General features: G+C 38.8%; 1 protein-coding gene across 1 annotated transcript; it reads right to left on the reverse strand.

The window, feature by feature from the left end:
- Positions 1 to 1,102: 1,102 nt before the first annotated feature.
- TMEM170B (transmembrane protein 170B) lies at positions 1,103 to 21,652 on the reverse strand. Its single transcript, XM_048309208.1, has 3 exons — positions 21,052 to 21,652; positions 13,323 to 13,493; positions 1,103 to 9,404 (listed from the first exon to the last, which is right to left on the reverse strand). The coding sequence occupies exons 1-3, from the start codon at positions 21,146 to 21,148 to the stop codon at positions 9,274 to 9,276; spliced, it is 399 nt and encodes a 132-aa protein (XP_048165165.1). The 5' UTR covers positions 21,149 to 21,652; the 3' UTR covers positions 1,103 to 9,273.
- Positions 21,653 to 21,691: the final 39 nt, after the last annotated feature.

Genomic DNA, 21,691 nt, shown 5'->3' on the forward strand with positions numbered 1-21,691 from the left:
AAGGTGCAAAATCAAAGTAGCTGCTTGCTTCTGGCAGTTACTCTGAAAGCTGATACTTCTGCACAGCATTGCATTGTGCCTTACACAAGTTCCTCCAGACTTTACAATCAGAAGATTCAGGTATTTTGAATCCTTTTCTCTAGATTGATTTCCCTTTTTGTGCCTCCATCACTCACAGTAAAATCTCATCTTGAAAGCAACTTTAACTTACAAAAAAAAAAAAAAAAACCCAAACCCCAAACATCAAATGCACACCCAAAAAAAAAAAAAAAACAAAAAACCAACCAAACAAAAAAACCCACAACCCACAACTACTTTGAGACATAGCAATCTGGTTGTATACTCACTAAAGCCCCTTAAGCTCTTCATAAATCAGCTCCTGCAATGCCATCTCCAAAAGCAGTACTTTCAGTCTGCATGGGAGACACACAGATTTACTAGTGAATGTTCCCAGACAGATTATTTAAGAAAATATATAGCAAAATAAAACTTCTTTTTCTTTAAAATAAACAATACAAAGCTTACACTATACTCTGTCAAAACGGCATCTCCAAGAGCTAGTGACTAGTACACTCATGGTGAATTAGATTTCCTTAAAAATTAAGTACATGGGACAAAAGCAGGAATAAATAGCAGCTACATACCTCAGCAGGTCAATGACAACAAAAAACCCATAAAAACATTTACATCATGTTGACTAAGGATATTTCTCCCAAACAGCTTTCCCTTGTGAAAACCTGATGAACTATATCAATCTGGTTCTCATTTCTGCAACCAATTTGTTTTCTAAACTGCATACACCCAGTTGCATAAACAAATCCTTATTATATCCACAGAAGCAGCTGCCTCAGTTTCTGCTGTAACTAGCCATTTACAGATGCTTCATTTGCTCAGGCTTTTTTTTCCCCACATGCTAAAGTTTAACTATAAGAAACAGAGGCCATAGTTCATAAAACAGTATATGGAAACAATGGAGAAATGAAGGTATTGCCCACAACACACTTCAGTCTTGTGCTAACACAGGTCCCACCAAGGGTTTTTTCTATTTATAAATCAGAATTAAGACAATTGCAGGAACACACCACTATAGTCTACAAGAATGTACATTTAATTACTAATTTCAGCTTTATTTTATGTGTACATCTGTATATTTCAACCAGATTCACAAAATGCAAAACTTGTGTTATCAGGGTACTTCATACAGAGGTTGACACATAGCTTTGTCATTACTTAGAAGAACATGCAATAAGCTACAGAAAGTTTATGAAAATATTCTAACAGAAAATTTTAGTCAAATAATGAGCACGAGAAATCATGTTTAACTTGCAAATTCTGTTTACAAGCTACTATGAGACATTTCCTACCACTAAAAAGAAAAGAGAAATAAATAACTACTTAGATTCTTTAAATCTTAGAACTGGACAAGTGCTCCACTGTGTCTGCATTCTAAAGAATGGAAGTGGAAACTGTGCAGAAGAATGTTTTACTTTAAATAATTGTGCAACTGTTATTGCTGTTTTACAAAGAACCTGAAAACATGCAATGAAAACTTCAAACTGAAGAGACAGCTGAATGCACATATTTTGATTGTTAACACAATTAAAATGCAAAAGATAACTACAAAAGTATCTCAAAATGTTGTGGTTTGTTTGTTTTAAGGTTTTTTTACATGTACATAGAGAACTGTACACAAACAGGGAAATAAAAAAGTTGTTTAAAAAATGAAATATAGTAGTATACAGTATTTACAGCTTAAATGCCACCCCTTTTTTAACTGGAGCTAAACTATTACATGAGCATGCAGTACATCCACAACTCAAAACAAGTACCTTTTGCACACTATGATATAGTCCTGTATAAAGCATAAATCAACCAAATGTTAAATCACTCTTCTCCATCACTGTTGTTGCTATCTTTGAGCTTCATAACAATGCCTAGGTCACAACAACTTAGCTTACGTAACTTCATAAAGTGAACATATGAACATCTATTTCTAATACAAGTTTGAAGAATGCATTCTATCAACAAGACAGTTTATGGTGAGATACCAACAATGTTCTATAGTTTAAGTCATGCTTGATGAAAAGCTGTACTGAAGGAACACAAGTTTGTCAGTGGACTGATGAGTATTTTTACCTTTGTTATTTCTAAAGATTTTCAAATTCCCATTTTCCTCTCCTCTTATTTGCTCAGCTAAATCCAAATGGTTAGAATACTTATATTTGTAAAGCTTATAGTACAAGTGTTGAAGTTATCAATACAGATGTTAAATACTGTAGCCTTTCTCTAACTGTAAAACAGGTATTCATTCTTAGTGGTTTCTGTAAGCACTTCTGAAGAATTGTGTGCTATTCCATACATTGTCACAGTCAAAAGTTTACTTACATAGATACTTGATTATCCTCTAAAACACCCAAAATATTAAGGACCTTCAGAACTTCATTCTCTGTATAAAATCTAGGCACATTTCAAACAAGTAAAGCCTCTAGCCAAATAATTCTAAAAGTTTTAGATTTTTAGCTCCCATACACCTTATATTGATGGATAATCCAGAATGGATTTTACAGTGTTGATACTAAATATCTCAAGTAAACCTCGAAATTTAGGTCTCAAATCAAAAGGAATACCATTTGTATTAAACAAGTATTGTTTATTTTATTGAAAATGACTCTTCAGTATTTGCCTTACAGTTGGTGTTTTCCAGTCCACAGAAGGAGCACAAAAGGATGTACTATCCATTCCCTTCAACAACTGTCAAATCCTGGTAGGATTCATGCAGTAACTTCCTAAAGTCTTCAGTAACTACAAGATGAACAATTAGAAGTGAAAAAAAGTCTGTTCCTGAAAGAAAATACTTCTTTAGATCGTTGTTTTAGAGCATAATTGTTTTTATACCTGCTACACTGGGAGAATACCCTAAGCAGTAACACATCTTTGCAGGCTTTGAGATGTCCTTGTGATTACATTTAGAATTAATGCACAAACTGAATTTCATGTGTAACTTCAGGCACAACTGTGGGAAACAGCAGAAACAGCATGCTGTCAAGACATAACCTGTCACAGTTTTAGGATATCAAAAGTATGTAGTCAGGTTGAATTCTACTTTCTATGATAACTTCATTTACCCAAAATTATGTGCAGTTACATATGCAAATTAATGCAACCCAGATGAAGATTTTGCTGCTGTAACAGTACAGAATACTTTTCCCACTGACCTTAAAGGTTTTGATGGTGGTGACCAACATGTGACCAAATATTTGACCTTTAGCCCAATACAAATGTTCAGCTCTGTTAAATTCATTTGTACTCAAATAACATTTATTCCTTCTGAAGCAGCAGCTGAGGATTTAAATAGTCTTTCCACCTTGGGCTGCTCCCAATCTAGAGACTAAAAAGAAGTAATAGTTCAAAAGGTATCCTATCAATATGCTGATGCAATTGTATGTTAAATTCTGGTAACTCTGAAAAAAACTTACGCTTTAGCATTTTTATGTATGTAATAATCCATCATAATTTATGAAAGTATTTAGAATTTCATTTTCTCTCAAATTGCTAGGAATTAGATTGGTTGTTAGGATGACAACTGTGACCTAATCTCCACATTTTTCCCCTTAACTGAAGTACACGTGATGAAAACACCTATTTACAGAAACAGAAGAGCGACTGAAAAGAATTCTCATGTTCACAATTGCATTTCTAGGTCTTACTAGAGTCACATACTTATTGGGGGGCGGGGGGAGGGAGGGGGCTAACTGATTAATCCACAATGCACTACACCAAGCAATATTATTGTGTCTATTTATCTGGAATTATACATGTGTGATGTTGGATGGCTGTGCACAAAAACAAGGGGTTTAATATGCTTATTATATAAATACTTAGATTTAATGCAGGCAAGGCATTATTAGAATATGCCTGGTGCATGAAATACATACATTAAAACAGAAAACAACAATTACATCACTTCTTAAAGTTCTTAGAACTTAGACTCCATTCATTTCTGCTCAAATGGCATTATATATGTGCCCCCCACAACAGAATTCAAATACAAATTGTAAGCAAAATAAATATCAATATACAATATGTTGAGAGGGAAACACTATTCCCTTTCTCAAAATCAAAACAGTGTACTTCAAAAACAGAAAGCTACTTTAGGCAAAACCAGAACCATGTTGGGTGTTCAAAACTGGTTAAATCATTGGTTTCTTCAAAAAAATGTCACCAGCAAATCATGGCTAGCCACAGCACACAGCTTAGTTTCATAAACTCAAAATTACCCAGAAAATTAAAGAAAATAATTATTTGGAAGTTTTTTTCCTGAAATATAGCTCTGGGTTTTGAATTAAAACAATATTTTTTCATCTGGGGAATGTCAGGCCAACCTGAGCAGTGACAAACGTTCCTTAGCTGCTTCCCAAGATGAGAGCTAGAAGACCAACCACCTCCAGTGTATGTGTACTGATGATCACCAAGAGATTGCAGAAGCTCTATGGAAGGCCTGAGTCAAGGCCAAAGGGGTCATCTCCAAGGGGAATCTCCAAGTAGGCATCTGCTACTGACCTTCAAACCAAGGAAGTAACACCAATTAAACAATACTTGGGTCACTTAAGAAAGCTTTGGGTCAACAGAACCTCATTCTATGGGCGATTTTGGCTACCTAGACACTTGTTGGAAGAACAATACAGCAGGCCACGTGTTATCCATCAAGTTCCTGGAACACGTGAAGGACATATTTGGAATACAGATGTTAGATGCGCCAATCAAGAATGAGGCAGTGCTGGACTTACTACTCACAAGCCAAGGAAGCCAGCTTTGTAAAATCCCAATCAGTGATAGCCTTGGCTGCCATGATCACAGCAGTGGGATCCTGCTGAGCACGCTGAAGGTCAGTGTTAAAATAAACATTTTAGATTTAGAAGAGCAAACTTCATTATGCTCAGAGCCCATTTGGAAGGGATGCCATGGAGGATAAAGAAGCTAGTAGGTGCTGGGAGTTTTTCACCAAGTCTCCTGGAAACACTGAAACAGTTTATCACCTTTAAGGTCAGGAAAGAGGCAGAGAAAGACACCTCCTTGGCTTAACTGTGAACCTCTGAGTCTGCTCAAAGCCAGAAGAGAAGTGTACCAGAGATGGAAAAGCAGAAAAATACATATTGAGAACTAAAAGGACATTGATAGGGTATACAGAAAGCCTTAAGAAGTTCAACATGGACAAGGGTAAGATCTTGCACTTGGCGAAACATAATCCAGGAGTGCAGCACAGGCTGGGATGGACCTGTCCGAGGAGCAGCTCTGTGGAAAGGGATCTGGGGGTCCTGGTGAACAAGCAGCTTGATGTGAGTGAGCAGTGTGCTGTTATGGCAAAGAAAGCCAATGAGATAATTGAAATAAATAACGGACTTCATCACTAGCAGAGAGCATCACCAGCAGAGATAAAATCATCATTATCTCACTCAGCACTTGTCAAGCCACACCTGGGTTCTCTGTGTTCAGCTTTGGTCCCTGCTATGCAAAAAAACCCACAAAACCATGGACAGGCTGGAGAGGGTCCAGAGAAGGGCCAGAGGGATAATCAAAGGCCTGGGAAGCCTGACATATGAGGAAAGGCAGAGAACTGGGTTGGTTCAGCCTTGAGAAAAGAAGGCTTACAGGAGATTTTATCACCATATTCCAATTTTTATTGAGTACCTACAAAGAAGAGACTCCCTTTTTACAAGGAGTCACATGGAAAAGATGAGGGCTCATGTGTGCAAATTACTTTGTGATATTCTAGTTGGACACTGGAATAATGCCATTGGAACAATCTCCCCAGGGAAGTGTTGGATTCCCCAGCCACTTTAAAAACTTGGTTGGTCAGGGTGCTGGGCTACCTTGTCTGGACCATGCTATTGACAGGAAATGTTGGACCAGGTCATCCTTGAGGTCCCCTCCAACCTGGTATTCTATGAGTCTATGATCATACTGATAAATTGAAAGTGTGTGGAATGTTTAAACCTTTGAGAGCAGCAGCTTCTAAAAAAGCAGTAGCTTTTCCACATTAAATACTACATTCAGTACTCCCCCTTCTCCCAAATATTAAACTGTGTCGACACGTTATTTGTTGTGTACAATGCAGAATGTGCCCAGTGATACAATGCAGAGACAGGCAGAGCTGATCGAAGATAGTGCTAAGACATCCTGTAAACAGGACAACACTGTATTGTCCAAGGGGAACCAGGGTACCATCAGTGCCATTCACACACAAGATATCTTTGTAGCCTAACTGAGGGGGCAGGAGGAGGGGAAGGCTATCTAAAGCAGTTTTATTTTTTCTTAGAAAAGCTATCCCAGTTATTAGCGTGTGTCAGGTATAAAACACTCCACAAAGCCACCACTCTTTCATATATATATATATATATATATATACCTATATATATATAAATAGATATATATACACACACATTTATATACACACACTGACTAAAGCACCTTATGCTTAACAATGCTGTTTCTAGGGATGTGGAATGAAAGTTCCAAGTTTCGCAGACATAAGGCCACTTACGCTTTCTCTCACTGCTGGAGTTACTAGGCAGTATGTTCATTCTGTGATCAAAGAATACTTCACAGACAAGCTTTTTATCATCATAAATTCCTCACAAGAAACAGCTGAAAACAAACTTCTGTCAAATAAAGCCTTGTCAAGTCACTTAAGCATTATATTATCTGCCTGTCCCTTGCTGCCAGGCAATAATGCCATATAATGCAGAGACAACTAAGCACATGACAACGTTTTAAAAAGGAATACAAGCAACCTATGCAATAAAAATTATTTGGAGAAAGGTACCTTAAAACCTGCAAAGATGCCTCCTTGTCCAAGGGGGAAAGTTACAATGGCAACAATTTCATTGGCACAGTAATTAAAATGAAGAATGAAGTTCATCAATACAAGCATATGTATCTCATCAGTTAGCAGCAGTCTGCTGTAGTTTAACTTAGTGAAAGACAGCAAGCCATTGACCAGTGGCAGCATAATAGCCTCCTATTAAAAATAAGAATTGAGATGTTCAAGGAAATTTGGAACCTGTGAATAAGTTTCGATGTGAGTTAAAGGCATGAGACAACCTAAATTACTGAATACAGTGCTTCATTATATGGTTGGTTTTGACCCAGACAAGCATTTCCAGGTTATCAAATAAAAGTTTTAAGGTCTGTTGAACAAGACACTGTATCAAGTAACCAAATTAATTAGAAACAATCAAAATAGAACAAGAATGAAGATGTGACAAATTTTTCTAAATACTCTCCCCTAAACACATATGTAAGAAGGCACATTAGGAGAAATATCTTCAATTATTTTATTATTCAATTTAACTTAAATACCTGAAACCAGTTTTCTCACAATTTAAGACAATGGAGAGGAGTTTCAATTGCTTTTTACAGATACCATAATTTCATTGTCAACTAAAGTGCAATGGTTGTGTGCCAAAAAGTATAAGCAGAAAGTAAAAGACACAAGACACAAAAACAAACCACAAAAAAAAAGTTTTTGAAGACATTCAAAACCAGTGAGAGCATATGTATTCAGCCACATTTTTAAAGCAATTAAAAGTAAAAATAACACTGAAAATGTTTATAAACCTGTATTTCAACTTGTTCCCTGCAAAGCCCATAACTTTGTACATTTTCCAAACAAGACTTTGATGCTTTTAAAGAAAACAGATAATACTAGCATTCTTAGTACTTTAAGGAAATGTATGCGGAATAAGGTAAAGGCAGACAGGTTAATTCATTATATTTTGAAGCACTAAGCAATGACTGGATTGCAAGTTATATTTTAAACATATTCTTTTAGCTGTGCAGTAGGTGCCAGTGTTTGCAACAGTCCCGAACGTCTTTTTGACATTGTAACAGCAAAACCTTTGAGTGATTTACTCCCCCTGTCAAGCATTAAGAGACAACTGCTGAAAAGAACTCAGTTGAGAAAAGATGTAAAAGATTCCTTATTCTTCACAAAACTTTATGCCCTTTAAATTTTGTATTTCATAAATAATTAGTTCATTAGAATTAAAATTTCTCTTTACTTCAAACACTCACATTTAAGACACTTCACATGCACAACACCACTCTGTCCCTTTTAAACTAGAAAAGCACAAACTACTGAAAGCTAAGTCTTTGAAAGTTCCAGGTATCTTAACCTTTCCAAAGATACAAAGTGTTCAGAAACAAGGTAGTAAATACATTAGTGCTGCCCCACTTACAAATTTTTGGAGTATGGTAACTATTTTATTAAACTTAGTATTTTTGTTCAGTATAAAACCAACACATCATATTGTTACCCCTCTCCCTTTTCCCCATAGGTGTGTTCTCTGAGAGTTTGTTATATTTGCATGTTCCTTACAGAATACATGTAGGGGTAAGGGTCCTACCCGTGCTTAATTAAATATAGGGAGTTTATTTGCAACGAGTACCCTTCCTGAGGTTTGCAGAAGGGCTGGTAACCATCTGCATGTTTAAGACAAAATAATTTAGAGGAAAACATTGATTTGAGATTTGTTTGTGCATACACAACAGATTGTACTTAGTAACCGTCATACAGGCTCCTTAAACTCCTGATTTCTGACGTGCTAAAATCACAAAGAAATGTGCCAAAGAAGAAAACTGCCACGAGCCATTCTTCACATAGTGCTAATTATATAGGGTTGTTAAAGCTGTGGTTCTTAAACCCCATCAAAATTCATCTACATTTTAAAACAGATCTAGCAGTTGTTTTGAATACTGAACAAGAATATTCAGCATTCAGAGAGATTCTGCTAATACACAAAAGTCAGTTATTCTGCTATTTCACCTGAATTCAAGGAGAATTGTGCACATTCACAGAATTCTTCTACATTCCAGAGCTTACCCAGCCACCTGCTCAGAATTAAACCCCAAGTTTGGCACACAGAGCAACTTTCAGGACAGCCCCCCTGTTTCATGACAACATGTTCAGGACAGTGATCCCACCACCAAGCATGGACCTGCCTGGCAGCTGCTCGAGGTGCTCCATCTCCACTTGGCACACAGGGATCCCCCCCTTGCCCATGACGGAGGCACGTAAGGCGCAGTGCAGGAGTTCTGCAGTTCCAACACTAGAGGACAGCCTGTTCATTTGACTGAGCCTCGAGATTTGCAGTGCACTTTCCACATCGCTTCCTTTCTCTCGCACTAGAATCCGAGTCCATAAGCGGATGAATCCACTCTGAGGAAGCTTCTCTTCAGGTTAAAGATTTTTGTCTCCCCCTTTCTACATAAGTCTCAAAGCGTTGCAAGAATTCTTGAAAACGAAATAATTAATGTCAGTACTGTCTGTCCAACACCAAAGACAAGAGCTTCTAGGGGAGCCATATTCTTTCCTGCTACTCTGTAAATTCCGGCTACTGCAGCACCTAAGAATCACAAGGAAAACAATGATCAAATCACAGAAAAAGCCAAGGTTGAAATATGTGACAAATTATTTACTCTGTCTATGCATCAGCTATTTATAGAACATCACCAAACACTGTATTACTTCATGGCATTACACAATTACCAGCCTTGCTTGTGTTTTTATAGTTACATATGTGCTTCAGGAATGATTTTCCCAATTGAACCAGATCAACTTTTCCATCATCCGTTTGATTTAAGAAAATTAAATCTTGTTGTTTCCCTGTAGACATCTTCAGATATATTTTTAAAACATTTTTTGTGCCTTGTGCCAGTTTGAAAAGGTAGCAAGGCAATCCTCTAAAAATTGACCAAGTCTGAAGTGTGGTTTAATAGTGTTTGTGTAGGCAGGGAGAAGACAAGAACAATAAAGCTGCTAGTGTCAACAAAACAATTGCAAACACACATTTACCAGGTTCATTTAATATGTCACCTGAATAAACTGGTCATATTATATGAGTTTATTTTTATATAAGTAGTTTTTATTAAACTATTTAATTGTTAACAATTGTTTAGCAAATCCAGCAAAACATGAAAAAGGTCAAAACACTGCAGTGTTATCCATGAACATCTATGAGAGGAAACTTCTAACCAATACAATTAGATTTTGAGCTATAGCACATTAAAAAAAAAAAAAAAAAAAAAATCAAAAAACCCGCAACAGAGCATTTTCCTTGTACAGTTGTGTGCAAATTCAAATTTGAAATATAGTATCAAGAGGCCAGGATCAACCAAAACCAAACCCAAAACTTAATTGTAGACCTTCCGTATGTATCGTCTTGGGTGCAATCTAGTCATAATTAAATGCCTTCAGAGATCACAGAGGCTTTTTCAGGCTCAAAGAGAACTGAAAAGTCATCACAATTTTTAAAAATAATATGCAACAGTTAAAAAAAAGGTGGGGTTTTTTGCTATTGCACAGTCACTAATAGGAATAGTCTGCTGGAGTGATCAAAAATCCATTAGTGACACAGAAGTACATTGAGTCCTAACAGATTTTCTGAAAGTACAACCAGCATCTGAATCATCTTACATCTTCAAAAAGCAACACCTAATTTTTACAATGTCTTTAGGAAGAGTAGAACTCACTAATGATTGTCGCCATAACAGTACTTACAAACACTACTAATCACACTGTTAGGTAATTTTTGGGTTAATCTATTTTTATTACTGTTTTTAAAAAAACCATGTTCTGTAAAGCATATTTTGTCTGAAATATCTCACCAGAAGGCTGGCCTTATGGTATTTCACTCAGCTACCTTGCATAAGCTTTTCCATTTGTTCCTTGGCTAGCTGCTGTCAAAAACTGAAAGAGATCCTTTAGACTGAGCCCACTACTAACATTAAAATTATATTTTCAAAGCGAATTCAAAGTGGCCAAAAATGTATACCAGAATTGTCACTACTAGATCAAGAACAGAAATTTTGGGCTTCTTGAGCAAACACTGAGATACTCTGGGAAGTATCCCGAATAAAACAATAAAAATTTGGTAGTTTGGTAATTATGTATTATTACACAAATAGCAGTGTGCAATACAACCTGTAACACATAACCCAGCAAAGCTGGTGTAGAGCCAAAAGTGTGTACAATAGGCTGCCAACAAGGGAAATAAGAATATGTCACCAAAAAGGAGTGTGCTGGGAAAAAGGAGGAAGAACAGACCCTTCTGGATGAAATACAGCTGAAATCCTTGCCTTAAGCTGTCTGGTATTTATATATTCTTGTTTGGCTTGGTGGGGGTTTTTTGGTTGTTGTTTTGCAGTTTTGTTTGTTTTTGTTAATTTTTCAATACTTTTTTTAATAACCATTGATTTCCATGATTTTTCAAAGCTTAAAAATGGAGGAGTCTCCTGCTTTTCCATATGCTGGTAAAAAGGTCCCAGAACAGCAGAAAAGTTTGAAAGATCTCCCTGAGCAAAATTAAACTTATATTGTGCAATAGTCTATACTGACTTCATTCACCTACACAAACAATGCAGAAGACTGGAAATACAAAGTGGAAATTGAAGTCAGTTTGCTATTTCAGTTTCTTAAGCACTGGACCAGGCATATCCAAACAGCTGGTATTCCAACTTGCATCTTCCAGTTTGCAACACAATAGCTATTAAAAATCCTCTTTAATACTTGATCACCATAATTTGCCTTCAGAAGCTCCCTGCAGAATTTCTTTCAGTATGAAACAAGCCAGTTCTGGCCAGAAACAAAAAATATTTGAAGGTAAAAGTACTTGGCTAAGCAAGTTGCAATGCTCTGTGCAAAACCTTTGGGAACAGCATAACAAGTCTACAGTCTAGGCTTGGATAAATTCTCAGATGAATATGCACACAAACAGGACTGCTTATGTGTTAAATGTTTTGACCTGCAAAACTGGATGCCAAAAATACAACTGTGTTGCTCCTCTTTTTATGCAAAGATAAAAGACACAAAGTACTTTGGCTTGGGAGACACTGATCCTGAAACCTCCCCATCACAGAAAGCTGTGAAAGTCTCTGCTTGGATCTTTCAACACCACGTTTCCCAACTTCAGTTCTTCAGAAATGCTCATGCATGGTTGACTTTGTAACAGGCCACTGCCATTTTAAGCCTAAGACAAAAATCAGCATAACATATAACATAAGGCACTCAACTAGTTCCAACTTGGCAAAAAAAGCCCCAAAACCCAACTGAACTTTACTGTGTTAAATGGTGGAAATTCTAAGCTGACAAATCTGTAGCAATTAAAACAACCCTTTGAGGAAAGTCTTAGTGAAACTCCTCCTGACATTTGCATTTTTATTTAACCTTGTAAAACAATAGCCAGGAAGGACTTTCAGTAGCTGTAAGAACTAATCTGTCACAAATCCTCTATGAATGTGTCCAAAGCTGACAGTGATACCACTATTCTGATAATCTGGGCAGAACACAGGAAAACCAGAATGAAAGGTGGGAAGTTTTGCCTTCAGACTATATGGTGGTTGATAGATTTAGAGTTCCTTACCCTCAGAGACCTTTCAAGTTAGGCCATCTTTTCTGCAACACTGAAGATTTTGGGGCAGAAACTACTGCTCAGTTAAAACAGGCACCATTCAACACATGGATTTTGATGCTGAGAACTCCTTACCAGCATTGCTTCAGACAATGAAGCACACGCTTCTTTCCTGCAAAAATAGCATTCGCTACTTTCCCCCCCTCAGCATGTTCCTGCTTGCTTGGGAAAGCTACCGTAGTCTATTTATATGTTTGATAAACATAGCTGGATATGATAAAACCAAAGAATGAAGTGTCCTACAGGTTTTATGGCCCATATTTCAGTGCTGACACAGATAAAAGAATTTCTTGGGAAAGATGGAAAAGCAGCATCTGATACCAATAACTCTGGATGAAGACAGATGAGTAGCATTTCCTCAAAACATTCTTGTCAACATCACTTCTGTCATATTCGGTCAGGTGTAACACTTCTGCACTTTACTACATAAAATACTCCTATTTTCTGCAATGTTTTAAACATGAGTGTGGTTTTTAACCATAGCCCTGTGAACCTTCTGGCTTTAACAGAAAAAATGATTGCACCTATCTGAGGATACAATGTCAAGAAATAAAAAATGTAATCTGAGTGGTAGGCATTCATCTAATACCATAAGAAACTCTGTAACAGATGTCCCTGCCAAACAGCATTTTACCTAGAACATCAGCAAACCTTAATTTATTTTTTTTTTTTTTTTGGGGGGGGGGGGGGGGAGAAGGGGGAGTCACTCTATAACTATCACAAAATCCTTAATAAACAATTAACAGTTCACTAAGAAATGCAGGCTTTATTTTCCTTCTTCTTCTTTTTAGAAGTTAGATGTAAAATAAGAAACAAAACAAAAAAACACCACACACAAACAAAAGGCAGACTTACTGGTTATCATTGCTCCAGTTACAGAACCCAGAAATCCAATGCTGACCACAATGACAGAGATCAGCCTCCCCTGCCTATGCCTCTGCAGCATCACAAACATTAATACTCCCACAGCACCATGGACAAAGAGAGAGGAGAAGAGAGCCCAGAGGAAAACCCAGTACCACATCTCTGAAAGAAAGCAGTCAAATAAAGGGTTAATGTTTTTCAGACAAGAACTTTATAACAAACTTTAAAATATTGCAAACAATCAACAGTAAGAGAAAAGCAATACTGATTTCCATCTTAAAAGTGATACATGTGACACCACCAGTACATGCTCAAGACTCTTTCCTCATTTCAGCAGACTATCATAAAGGATTAGCTGTATTATGTCAAAAATTATAAAAAGGATTCTGGCAAAAATCTTGATTCAGATGTATTTTTACAAGTGGTCATAATTCCTTTAATGGTTTCTTTAAATAGTGTTGATTGCAATTTCTTAGTAAGCATTGTAACTGCTTCTTGTAGAATAAAATATTCTCTGACACAAAGGCTGAAAGAGGAAAAAGTCAAGAACTTGGTTGGAGCTTGGGGTTTGTTTGGGTTGTGAGTTTTTATTTTGGGGTGGGTGTGGATTTTTTGTTGTTTCCCAGCCCCTCCACCCCATGCCCACCAATTAGAGACAACATCAGGTAACATCAGATGGGAAAACTGAGATTAAAGACTTTAGTTGATCCACCCAGTAGCTTTAATAGAATGTTCCATCAAATTAGCTTCAAAGGCACAAATAAAAACACTGTAATTTTAACGACAAATTTTAACACATCTAACTCCTTGCTTCTGATTGCTTAGTACAGAACTTCAGAGAGAGGTAGAGACTATTTTAAATTACTAAAAAGGGCATCAGATCATGAGAATGTGTGGAGCACAAACATTTCTTTGAAGAATGGCAGACATGATGATCACCTTCAAAGAAAAGAGCTGGAACCATCAATGGAGCTGCACAATAACTCAAGAACCTTTCTCACTTGGTGTCGACTTTCTAAAAACATTCTATAATTCAAAAGGGTGAGTAAATAAAATAAAAAATCCCTTTTGTGTTAAGACAACTACAGTAGGTATGCATTATTACAGAATTGAGCAAATTAGGGTACATATTCCATAATCCCATAATACTGTCATTAATTTAGTCTTTGCTGCAGGTCCCTCTCAAAAATAGAACAAAACAAAAACCCCAGCTTCCTTACAAAAGCAAGATACTTATTGTTTATGAGGAGAGCCTGTATTAATGCAGCTTGACTCACACCAACTATTTGAGAAAAAAATACAACCCAATTACCTAACTTAAAAAACACTGAGCAGCACAAAACATACTGCGAAAAGATGCTGAGAAAAAAATGTTGCTACACAATAACCACAGCTCTGAGAGTCCGCAGTCAGTAGGAAATGTATATAGATAGCACAGATACAGAGTTTAAACTTTTTATTGAGCAGCACTTTGGGAGTAGCTCAACCCTTCCCCTCTCACACAGGCATAAATGGCAACACTATGCCTGCCCAAGGACGTACAACTCTGAATCACAGTAGCCGAAGGGCTCTTTGAAGAGAGCAGCAAGGAAAGTGGGTGGTAAATTTACATTCAATTAATACTTCAGCTGTAGTTCAAGGTGTAACATTTTCTTCTGAGTTCCTGGATGTATGCACACACATCCCGAGGGTAGCTCGGAGCAGCTCTCCTCAGATCCTCCATCCCTTCAGCCCTGGCCCCAAGATGGGTCTCAAAAATTTTGGCAAAAGGATAATGACCATGGTACTGTTCCACTAAATGATTGTCTCATAATTCTCAGAAGCTACTGTGATGAAACAGTGGCAGGGGTGTCAAGTACTCACTCCACAAACCCCCTCACTAAAATTAAGACTGACTGACTGGTGATCTAATCTGCTATGCTCATGGATAGTGTGGGAGGGGAACCTCTCCTGCAGTCCTAACAGGCCTTGTCCATTACTAGCGCAGCTTGGGTGTTTCCATTATTTATTCAAGTGGAAGCACATAAACAAGAGGATTAACCAAAGATCTGCCAATATAGAAGCTGGCAGCCCTGCCAGACCTACAGTTTGACAACAGGGAAATAAACCTTAGGACCCAATCAATATGGATCAAGAAAGTCTGTGGGAACCTGACACTGTCACACACCATAATTTCTACAGGATTTGTTAGGCATCACCTTTTAGGAAATTGGGGTTTGTAGGCATTGTCAACCATTATCAGGTAGAGAAGACAAATGACTTCCAGTCTTCGGAAAACTCACTAGGGTGACCGTATTTTTAGAAGAAAATGAAAGCTTATGGGAAGGCTAACTACTCCCCTGTAACTAAGAAACCAAAAATATTTACAAACTCTTACACAACAAAATAGCTCCACAGCGAGCAACTATCTTCAGTCTTATTTACGTTCCAAATAAGGCTCAAGGAAAATTAGCATCATCCCTCAATTTATATTTAGGGCAGGAGGCTTGAGAAGAGAACCAGCACCAAAATGTCCTGTTGGCTAAAGAAATACAAACTTCAGTTCTTTGCTACACACTTTCTCCTCCTACTCCTTAAAAGCAGCAGGCATATTGAAAAGGAAATTAGAAAACATCCAGAAATATTCCTTGTTTGACACAAAAGCAGCTGGAGTTTTGTTAAACTATGACCTCTCTTCCTTAAAACATCACCTAGGTGTTAGGAGCTGAAACAGGACAAATCACTTCCAAGCACCTTCCCTAGGAAAGGCTGGAGGTTACCCTTCCTTATCCTCCTTTACTTACTCTTTTTATGCCTGCTCATTCAACACACTCATTTATTCACTTCTGCTCATAGGGTGAGTGATGAGGCCAACCAAGTTGTTTAACAGGGATGAACAAGGCAAGGAGAGAGAGAGACAACCTTTCAAGAAAATTAGAGGAGACCTTAAGCTCCATACACCTAGAGAACAATGTAGACATTCTCATCCTGACATGTTGAGGGCAGAGAATGATACAATTCATGTTCTGTAAAATTCAATATCATCTAGCCCCTGAATCATGAAGAGAGATGACTCTCAAAAACCCTGTGTTAGAGTAACACTGAAAGACACAAAGAATGGGTTGGGAATAACATCGAGAGGTGCCACTATAAAATAGAGAATGTGGACATCTGAACATAAACAGTCATGACTTCACTTGTTCAAAAATGACTGAATAGTTTAATTGATGAATTGACTTGCCATATCTCTAAGGAAGAGGAAGTGAGACTGAAGTGTCTCAACTAATTATGTCCTAAACACTGACTAATAAGCAGCATAAACTTAGGTATATCATCACCTTTGCTACCCTGACAAAAAAAGCACATTCCAATTTCAGTCTTTGTGCAGCTATACTAATTAGCTGGCTCGTCTGACAACATGAGCTGCACAGACAGAGTACTTTGCTGCTGCAGAGGTAATGATTTACCTCTATCTGTCAGAGAGCTTCAAATACTCACCTAGCCTCAGTGCATTTAGTCATGCCCTCATAGAGCATCCCTAAAAAACGCTTGCAACTTCCTTTGCTTGACTCTAAGAAAATTTCACAGCTTCCTTTCAGTGTACCCAAATTACTTAAAGTCACCAAAACACAGCATACGTGTATCAAAACTCCACAGTTCCTAGAGAAATACAGGAACTAGGGAAGGCCCAGTACCTACCAGTTTACAAGCACAGTGACATTCAATACATTGCAAAGATGTCACAGCTTTTCTAATAAGAGCAACTGAGATACATTTTTCATGTTTATTTAAAATTCTTAGTGCTTAAAGTGAAAAGATAGTTTAAGATAGTGTTTATGTTCCTTTCCACTGGTTTGCCTTAGGTGGGGATTCTTTTCCAACCAGAAAAACTGCAAGGCTCAAATACCTTGTAATTAATGCCCAATCACACCAGTTTTGAAGTACTTCTTTGTTTGGTATTTGGTATTTATACATATCAGATAAATATCACACACACATTATGCTTATGTAATACAGATACACATTATACAGGTATTAGTGTAGGCATACACAACCTTAGAGATAAGAAAAATAGTTTTTAAAGTATTTTACTGTTTAGAATAACATTCATATCACTTCCATCTTATCTACACTTGAAGCACTCCATCAACAGCTTCATCTTACACAAAGTAGATAAACTATAACATTTTCAAATATTTTCTATATATATGTGAATATGCTGTCCTACTGCCACTCAGCTTCAGTAAACATGGAGTATCTCCCTTAGTCCTTCATCTTCAGCACTTTTCCTCTAGTTCTTAGCTTGTTTTGCCAGATGAATAATGATTGCCTACAACATGTCATAAATCAAAAGGGATTACTCCAAAACAGAGTATCTCTCTCTCCATTCTAAGCCCAGTACCCATCCTACTACTATTAGGTACAGAGGTAAGTCAAGCAATAAGCACCTGTACTAGGAATACAAAAATACAAATTTAAGTCAACAAGGTAGCACATGTCAAATTTTGAATTAGAAAAAACCAGTAATGTTACATTCCTGTAGCTTATAAACGCAAAGCACTCAGATGAAGTGACAGCATATGATACCTGCAAACGTAACTCTGCTCTTTACATGATACATTTTTTCTTTAGCACCAGGTCCTGTCCTTAATTACTTTATTAACTGATACTTTCAAAGTTAACAACAATACAGTCAAATTGTTGTTTGGAGATGCTAACATTTTTGCTGCATTAAGTGGGAAAAAAGCACTTCGCTGAGGAGCATTTAAATCTTAAATTACAGACTAGTCCTCTCAAGTAACAGGATAGGGGGCAAAGACAAACCAGACAATCAGGAACAAATGAGCACAGGATGGAGCTTAGGACTTTCTATTAGTAGAAATATTGCCAAGTCCTTTATTGTGGAAGCAGCCTTTAAACAATTTTTATTTTACTGGATACTAATAGTGGGATTTTTTTTCTCCTTTTTCAGTTCAAAGTCAGCTACTGTCTGACTAGTTCTAGTAAACCCTCATCTACCTTTAACTCTAAAACACAACCAGTTCATATAAAGGAGGTGTTCCTGGGATTTACTGGAGGATGTAACAAAGAGTGAGGTAAAAGCCACCCCACCTGTCCCATGATTACTAAAGCCTTACTTCCACCTTCCAAGAGAAGTCAGGAGGGTAGGAAGCAAGCAAGCACATCATGGTGATGGGCCTGTGTTCAGCTAAAAGGAGCAATGCTTGCAGCTTTAGCTGTTACAGGGTGTGATGCGCATGTGGCAGCAATGAACTTGTCTGTGGTCTCCTAGGTATTTGAGACCGCATACCAAAGACAGCACTTCCTTTTTTCATGTTGAACCTGGTTCACATATACAGTATAAAAATAATCTTTCAGTTTCTCATTGACAGGAAAAAGAACCCACCAAAACTAAGCTATTAGGGTAGGAAGCTTAGGCTGGAGTTCATATCAGGACCCTGTTGAAAGTTTCAGAAAATTAATGTATTTTTAAGAAGGATGCTGATAAAACTTTGCAACTTATTTGTGCAAACATAATTAATACAGTTTATCTAAAGGAGAAAAATCTTTACTTGTGCAACTTAAAAGTCCAGTCCAGACCACAACTTTAAGTCCAAAAGTAAACACAAGGCAGTCTTGAATATTCATGGAACACGCTATATTAATGATTTTCTTTTCCCAGTATTCTGGAGAAGTTTCTCCTTATACCTAACAGAGATGCAAAAGGGAAGGGATTAAGTAGTCAAAGAAGATAAACCCTTCCTTACTACTTACCGAAGTAAACTTTGTTCAAAACCAGAAATTCTGTTGTTTTCCCTGCTAAGAAAATAGGTTTGTGAATGAGTTTATGTAACTAGTTCAGCTTTTTGTTATTATCAATGATTGTATCAAAATATATTTTATCCTGTGGAAAAGATTTTTCAGTCCAGTGCAAGTTTTGGACTGTTGACAGTCCATGAGAACATTCAACTCAACAGGTTTTGGCTGTAAGAGCAGCCTGCATTTAAGCACCAATTTAGAAACTGCAACTATAACTGATGGTGACATTGTCCAACAACATTATGATGGATAAAAAATTATTTTTCATATTTTTTAAATTAAAAAGAAAAAACATTACACATTATAAACACCTTATGCAACCCCTCATCTTATTGCAAAAGCACTGAGAAACAAGCTGATTTTTACTCTCGGCACTTAATTTCATAGAAACGCCTATGTTGCATAATGGTCTAATAAGAAAAATGTTATAGAGGATGTCTGGCACAAAGCAAAGTGAAATCCATTGTGAACTTTTTCCTTTAAGAGTACAAGTTTTTAAAGTAGGTATGCTAAAGTAACTACTCAGGAAGAGAGCTGTATTTAGTGTGTCACCACACTAATACCTGGAAACTTTACTCATCAGACACACACTGTTCACAGATCAGGCAAATACAAAAAGATTAATCTTTTTTACTACACTAAGATGTATCCTGAAAGTTAAAAGAACAAGAAAGATGATCACTTTCTGTTTGCTACAGCTTCAACTTCAGCTACACTTCTATTTTCATCACACTTCTTCCACCTTTAATAGATTAAAAAAGAAAAAAGAATATATCTATTCATGATTACTATAGAGTGCAAAAAGATGACATAATACTCTTCCATAAATATTAGAATATTTTCATAACTGTTTAAAACCTACACCCTTTACTCAACATTTTCCACTAATCTGTCACCACTGAATATACCCCTACACCGAGCAGAAAGACACTACTCAGTTACATCTCTGCTATTGACACCCAATCCCTGCTTATTCAGAGCTGGAAGCTTATGCTTTTCTTTACACATGGACACAATAAGAGAAGATACCCCTCTCCACTGTATGCCTTGGGTCTCACAGTAGTCCACACCCATTTTTCAGCCTGAGACTGAGCAGAAAAAAGCCAGTTCTTGCCAAAAGCCAGACAAAGCTCCCCTCTCCTAACAGAGGGTGAGGACCTGGCTCTACTTTGGTTCACAGAATCTTTTCGTAACAGCTGTCTTTAAGAATCCCAGATGATTAAGATTACGACTATTTGTCAGAAAACATCTGTCACCTCATTCACTCCCACAGCTCTCATTGTGCACAGGTATACTTAGGGGTAGCGGGGTAAGTCTCTGATTCTCCACATTCAATTTCATGGTTTTCTAGTTGGTTTTTTTTTATAGCTCTGTCAAATGCCAATGAGCATAAATCCACAAGGGGGAAAAAAATAAAACCCAATCAACCACCTCCACAAACATACTCCAGCCTTCCATACATATTTACACACTCACACACACTTTCTACAACCCTTTACTCATGCACAGGTACCCATCGCTTCACTCGCATGCACACACACCCTACACCATTAGCCTTCTTTTATTATAGATGGACATAGAAAAGTGAGCGAGCACATCCCACACGCTCACGTCCTTTGAAGGGGCAGGCATCCCAGACACCGAGTCCACACCCCAGTCACACCAACGCCTCACACAGACCCCTCCCGATTCCCTGGACCCCACAGCAGGCGCGCACACACACACACGATATACCTGCTCACAGAACACACACGTAAGCACCCGGAGAGACTCCGGAACACGAACACCAGTCCTCCGTACGCGCAGCACACAGGGGGACCACCGCCACCCCCACGCCCTCCATTGTGCTCCAGCCACGGAGCGCCCGCCCGCCCCGCGGAGTGCACCCTCGCACCCGCACGGCCCCGCACGGCCCCGTTACCCGTGAGGCTGCGGAGGACGGTGCCGTGAGCCCACAGGCTCAGCACTTGCTGCACCGACAGGTTGATCATGGAGTTGTCCCCCGCTTCCACCTTCATGGTGCCGCCGCCGGGCGGGGTCCGGCGGCCGCCGGACCGCGGGGCGGGAGGGAGACGGCGGCGGCGAGGAGCGAGAGGGCGGGGAGGAGGCGAAGGGAGCTCCGCGCCGCGGTGGAGACATCGAGGACGGAGTGGGGGAGGCGGCGGCCGGGGGGAGCCGGGCAGTCTCGGGGGAGGAGGAGAGCCGGCCGCTGGCGCTTCCCCGACGCTCAGGGGCAGGGCCGGGCAGCGGAGCCCATCACCATCATCATCGCCGCCGCCTCCGCCTCCTCCATCAGCAGCGGCCGCCACCGCCTCGCCGGCGGCATCGTCACCCCGGTCACCGGCATCACCTGGGCGAGGGCGGGGCGGCCGCGGGCCGTCCCTCAGGCGGGCGGCTCCATGCGGGAGCAGCAGCGGCAGCGGGGACGCTCCCGGCGCCAGACGCTGCCGGAGGGGAGGGGGAGGGAGCAGCGGGAAGGGGAGCGGGAGCGGGGCAGCGGCAGCGGGAGCGGGAGCGGAGGGAGCGGGAGAGCGGCCCCGCGCAGGCGCGGCGGGAGGAGC

The sequence above is a fragment of the Corvus hawaiiensis genome, chromosome 1 (assembly GCF_020740725.1).
Source record: "Corvus hawaiiensis isolate bCorHaw1 chromosome 1, bCorHaw1.pri.cur, whole genome shotgun sequence".
NCBI lineage: Eukaryota > Metazoa > Chordata > Aves > Passeriformes > Corvidae > Corvus > Corvus hawaiiensis.

Coding starts and splice junctions, on each gene's coding strand:
- TMEM170B (XM_048309208.1), bottom strand. CDS start 21,148: ATGAAGGTGGAAGCGGGGGACAACTCCATGATCAACCTGTCGGTGCAG. Junction 13,494..21,051: donor CGTCCTCCGCAGCCTCACGG/GTAACGGGGCCG, acceptor GCTTTCTTTCAG/AGATGTGGTACTGGGTTTTC. Junction 9,405..13,322: donor AACTGGAGCAATGATAACCA/GTAAGTCTGCCT, acceptor TGTGATTCTTAG/GTGCTGCAGTAGCCGGAATT.